At 37.6% G+C, this 6,000-nt stretch overlaps 1 protein-coding gene across 9 annotated transcripts in view; it reads right to left on the bottom strand.

Moving 5' to 3' along the window:
* upSET (SET domain-containing protein upSET) overlaps positions 1 to 6,000 on the bottom strand; it is a 145,333-nt gene that overhangs the window by 10,632 nt on the left and 128,701 nt on the right. For all 9 annotated transcript variants that reach the window (XM_071682981.1, XM_071682980.1, XM_071682977.1 and 6 more), the window contains one exon: positions 161 to 2,539. In XM_071682981.1, the coding sequence (XP_071539082.1) occupies positions 161 to 2,539 (2,379 nt within the window). The remainder of the gene's footprint in view (positions 1 to 160; positions 2,540 to 6,000) is intronic.

Consider the following 6,000-nt stretch of genomic DNA (forward strand, 5'->3'; position numbering starts at 1 on the left):
AACTCAATTCCAAAAATTCAGATATGCATGTAAAGCATAAATGAATAATTCTTAACATATGATCCATTGTAATTTGAGATCAATATTCAGCACAAATACAGCGTGGAAAAAAATCACACAATATTGAATAAACTTAATTACTCAATATCCTATAACTTGCCTTTCGTTTAGCTGGTGCAGGTTTCGACTGAGCTTGCTGTGACAGCTGTAGTGTAGATCTACTAGAAACATCACATTCTTCTTGAAGTTCAGCTTCAGTCATCTCCTCCTGCACCACTGGTGATGGAGATGGGGGCGTGCAAGGACCTCTTGTTCTTGATCGTGATGGTCTTTCAGATATGTGGTCTATCTCAGGAGTCCTCTCCCTTTCAGTGTCTTTTCCTTGAACAGGTGAAGAACATGACTGACAAGGTTCTGCCAACCTGGGACTTTCCAAGAAAACTGTGGGGTCATCTGGACTAACTGGAGCAGGTCCTTCTGGAGTTCTGGGTCCTTTTAGTTCCGGGGAATATGGATGTGCACTCTCTGGAGTTCTTGATCCTTCTCTTTTTGTTTCCTCATCATGCATCTCTGGGCACTTTCTTGGCTGTGAGGGCAACAATACTGAAACATCCAGTGGACTACCAGATTTTAGTTGAACAGGAGGACTTCTTTCTAGGAGTAAAGATGAATCAGGCTGGGGATCTGTTTCACTGCCAGTGAGAAATCCTTCTACTTTAATGCTTTTCCTCATAGTATCCTGATTCCTATCTTCATTACCTTGATCTTCATATTCCTCTCTTTTTATTTGTGAATGTTCTATTTTCTGATCTTCCTTAACCCCTTTCCTTGTTTTCTGCTGTACATTTTCTCCCTTTTTTTTACTCTGTGAATCAGTTTCCTCTCCCACAACTTGAAGAGGTCCAGCTTGCACTGCTTCTGTTTCCTGTTGCTCATTTTCATTCTTTGTTTCTAGATGCTCAGTTTTCTCTCTTTTTATCCCTTTTGGTTGACCAGACACCCTTTTGATGTCAGTCTGTAGCCTCTCTTCTCTTTGTACCTCCTGTTTCTCTACTTCACATTCTCTCAGCTTTTGTTCTAAAATTTCCTTCTTCAAAATTTGTCTCCTTTTTCCTCTTGTTATCACTTGCTTCTCTTCCTTTAGATTGTGTCTTAATCTTCTTCTTGAAGAGTATCGCTGTGATTTCTCTATTTTCAATTCTTCGACCAGTTCTCTTTTCATAAGTACTTGATCTTCTGTCTCTTTTCTCAATACCAGCTCTTCACTATTTTCTCTTCTTCCTTCTTCATTAGCATCCTGTTCTTGATCAAGTGCAAGTACTCTCTTTGAATTCTTTGAATTACGCGAACTTTTGCCTCTCTTACTAACTTTCTTGTCACTCTCACTCTTGACATTTCCCAGCTTGAAATTAATGTTTGTGATTTCTACTTGTTCCACCACTTTTGCTTTTTCATTCTGTCGGGTTCCTTCATTCCTTACCACCTTAAGCATCTTTTTCTTCTTCTTCTTCTTCATCTCCATTTCATTTCCTTGAAAGGTTTTCTCAGCCTGACTTTCCTTTCGGTTTCCTTGTTCATCTTCTTTTCTATTTTCACTTGGTTTAGTACAACATATTTTCACCCCAATATCCCTTATAACTCTTTCTATTTCCAGTCCTGTTTCTTTCTTTGCATCCATCATATAATTTTCTCTTTTCACTTCCAGCTCTTCTGCTTCATTCTTTATTTCCTGAATGTCTGTGCCTTTCTTTACTTCCTGTTCATCTGATTCTTTCTTAATTAACTGTTCATCTGTTTCTTTTTTTACATGTTTATGAAATTCTTTCTTTATTTTTTGTTTGATTTCATCCTTTACTTCCTTTTCATCTATTTCCTTAATGATCTTATGCTTGCCTATTCCTGCTTTTATTTCATAATCACATTTTTCCCTCTTCACATTTTTCAGGCCTTTCTTTCTTTTTACTGCTTTCTGACATGCTTTCTCTCGCTTGATTTCAGTCTGGCAACTTCTTCCTTTCTTGGTCCCTTGTCTTCTCTCTCTCCTTAATCCCTGTTGATGATTTTGTTCGCTTCTGACCACATGTCTTCTTTCTCTCTTCATCCCTTGCTGATATTTTCTCTCTTTTCTTACAACCACTTCTTCACTTCTGCCCTTCACTATTACATTAAGATCAATTTTTTCTGCTTTTGTAAAACTCATAGAATGCATAGCTTTTAAACTGTGATCATGAATTAAATTTCTCTTAAAATTTTCACCTGCATTTTTTATTTTCATTTCATTTGCATCCTCCTGAAAATTCCCACAAACAGTATCATTTTTTCCCATTTCCTCACCTTTGTCAACAAAATTTTCATCATCTTCTATGATCAGTTCATTTTCCTCTTCATCAATGTCTCTTTTGATTCTAGCAATACTGTCTTTGGTAGGATGGAACCCACTCGTATGCTCTGCTTGAATCAAAAGATATGAATGATCTTCAGAAAAAGTGTCCTCTGATTTTATTTTAGACACTGCTTCTTCATCCAGTTCAGCTTCCATCTGAAACGCAAAATGGAGAAAATGAACAATACTCATACTACTGTCTATCTGCACTGTACTCAAATCACATCCAAAATTATGAAGAAAAATCTGATAAAGTTATATACAACTAAACTACAATATGCACAGAACTGACCAACCAAGTCACTCAAGGCAGCAGACTAGCTTATTCTGTCAAACCAAGGAGGTTGCCACTCCATGAAGTGATGGAAAACTGTACAAAGAAGTATTTCAAAGGAGATTAGTACACAAAAGCTTTGTTTAATAGGTCCTGTAAAGTTGCAATGAGTTAACACATATCAACCATTTGGTCTTACTTGAATAATGAAGATGACAGCAATTTACCAACATTGTGCGTAATAACCTATCCTTTCTTGAATCAGTAGCACTTTTGAATGCCAATTAGTATCTAAACTTTTCTTTCTTGTATCACAGTTTTAAAAATTGCTTCTATTAATAGACAGACTGTGAAATCTTTATTTTGAACACAAAGCAGTACAAATTCTACTGTATTACAGAACTTCAACATACCACATCGTATCAAAACAATAACCCTGAATTCCAATTCTTGCATATGAAATATGGTCACTTTATAATACTGGCCAATCTGTTTTAATCCATACGCTGTAAAATTACCGAGAGTTATGCGTTGAGTTATAGTTCAAACTTCAACATGTTGCTCACGTACATGAGCAATTTCTAATTTCTTTCGCTAAAGGTGAAAAAAAATTTGTAAAAAACAAGTAATACTGGTAGTTCAAGTACAATACTGAATACATTTCCATAAGCATTTTGACAGTGGTTAACATGTCCCAGAAAAAAAGAAATAATAATAATCAATAATAATAATAATAATAATAATAATAATAATAATAATACTGGATAACACAAACATCTAGTAGCATTTCAGTGTTAAGTCTGCTTTAATCTTTTTTCGAACTCTATCCCCTAAAAACCTTGGCAGTGCTGGAATTCCACTGGAAGTATTCTTAAAATGCACCAACTAAAACTTTAACAATTTGTAATATGTGCATAAAAACTTTAAGACTGAGGTGTACATGGTAAGTCCTCTCTCGAAGCCTTTTGACGGGGAGTGGTGCTAAAGGGTCAAGATATATGTTTATGCCACTAACATTTGTTTACTCTAAAGTTTTGCAGGCAAGGAATACAAGGAAAGAAAAAACAAATACTTACCCCCACAGCTTTTCTGGACTGTCAACAACAGACTTAGTGAACATAACCACATATGCAAGAGTGACAAACTGAAACTAGTCTCTAGCTAACTAATCTTAACCCAGATTCCTACCCATCTCCAAATAATCGTAGTGGAACTCCAGAGGATTTATGCTAGCACTGATGTGATTTGAAAAAAAATAATATTGCTGTATGTACAACCATACAGCGATTAAGTATAATTATATACATATAAAACCATACCCTGAAGGGCTTTATCATTGAGAGTACAGTCTTGTCAAAGAACTTAATCACTCTAAAGGAATCAACATTTCCCTGCTACTGGAAGCAGTGCAGCCTTGGGCTGCAGAAACATACATAAAGGTCCCATGTAACACTAAAACTTTTCATAGAAATTGGACCTGGGTATATACAAATTATATTATCTATCTATCATACTTTGTTGCTGTCTCCTGCGTTAGCGAAGTAGTGCAAGGAAACAGACGAAAGAATGGTCCAACCCACCAACATACACATGTATATACATACATGTCCACACACGCACATATACATACCTATACATCTTAATGTATACATATATATCCATAAACAGACATATACATATATACACACATGTACATAATTCATACTTGCTGCTTTTATTCATTCCCGTCACCACCCCACCACACATGAAATATCATCCCCCCTCCCCCTGTGAGGTAGTGCTAGGAAAGACAAAGGCCACATTTGTTCACACTCAGTCTCTAGCTATCATGTGTAATGCACCAAAACCACAGCTCCCTTTCCACATCCAGGCCTCACAGGCCTTTCCATGGTTTACCCCAGATGCTTCACATGCCCCGGTTCAACCCTTTGACAGCACGTCGACCCCAGTATACCACATTGTTATGTATCTATTTATCTATCATATCTAATCACTGTCTCCTGCGTTAGCGAGGTAGTGCAAAGAAACAGATGAGGAATGGCCCAGCCCAACCACATACACATATAAATACATAAACACCCATACATGCACATATACATACATATACATTTCAACGTATACATACATATACATACACAGACATATACATATATACAGATGTGCATATTCATATTTGCTGCCTTAGACCATTTCTGTCACCACCCCACCACACATGTCATAGAATTCCCAGCAAGGTAGCACCAGGAACAGACAAAAAAGGCTACATTCGTTCACACTCAGTCTCTAGCTGGCATGTGTAATGCATCAAAACCACAGCTCCCTTTCCACATCCAGGCCCCACTGGCCTTTCCATGGTTTACCCCAGATGCTTCAAATGCCCTGGTTCAATCCACTGACAGCACATTGACCCTGGTATACCACATCATTCCAATTCACTCTATTCCTTGCAACGCCTTTCACCTTCCTGTATGTTCAGACCCTGATCGCCCAAAATCTTTTTCACTCCATCCTTCAATCTCCAATTTCGTCTTCTGCTTCTCCTTCTTCCCTCCACCTAAGACACATATATCCTCTTTGTCAATCTTTCCTTGCTCATTCTCTCAATGTGTCTAAACCATTTCAACACACCCCCTTCTGCTCTTTCAACCACACTCTTTACTACCACACATCTCTCTTACCCTTTCATCACTCACTTGATCAAACCACCTCACACCACATATTGTCCTCAAAAATTTCATTTCCAACACATTCACCTTCCTCCGCACAACCCTATCTATAGCCCATGCCTCGCAAACATATAATATTGTTGGAACCACTATTCCTTCAAACAACCTATTTTCACCCTCTCAGATAATGTTCTCGCCTACCACACATTCTTCAACGCTCACAGAACCTTCCCCTCCTCCCCCACCCTGTGACTCACTTCTGCTTCCATGGTTCCATCCGCTGCTAAGTCCACTCCCAGACATCTAAAAAAAAAATTCACTTCGTTTTTCTCCATTCAAACTTACCTCCTAATTATATATATATCTATATATATATATATATATATATATATATATATATATATATATATATATATATATATGGTGTGGGAGGCAAGTTGTTAGAAGCAGTGAAAAGTTTTTATCGAGGATGTAAGGCATGTGTACATGTAGGAAGAGAGGAAAGTGATTGGTTCTCAGTGAATGTAGGTTTGCGGCAGGGGTGTGTGATGTCTCCATGGTTGTTTAATTTGTTTATGGATGGGGTTGTTAGGGAGGTAAATGCAAGAGTTTTGGAAAGAGGGGCAAGTATGAAGTCTGTTGGGGATGAGAGAGCTTGGGAAGTGAGTCAGTTGTTG

This window comes from Panulirus ornatus, chromosome 35 (assembly GCF_036320965.1).
Source record: "Panulirus ornatus isolate Po-2019 chromosome 35, ASM3632096v1, whole genome shotgun sequence".
In the NCBI taxonomy this organism is placed as follows: domain Eukaryota; kingdom Metazoa; phylum Arthropoda; class Malacostraca; order Decapoda; family Palinuridae; genus Panulirus; species Panulirus ornatus.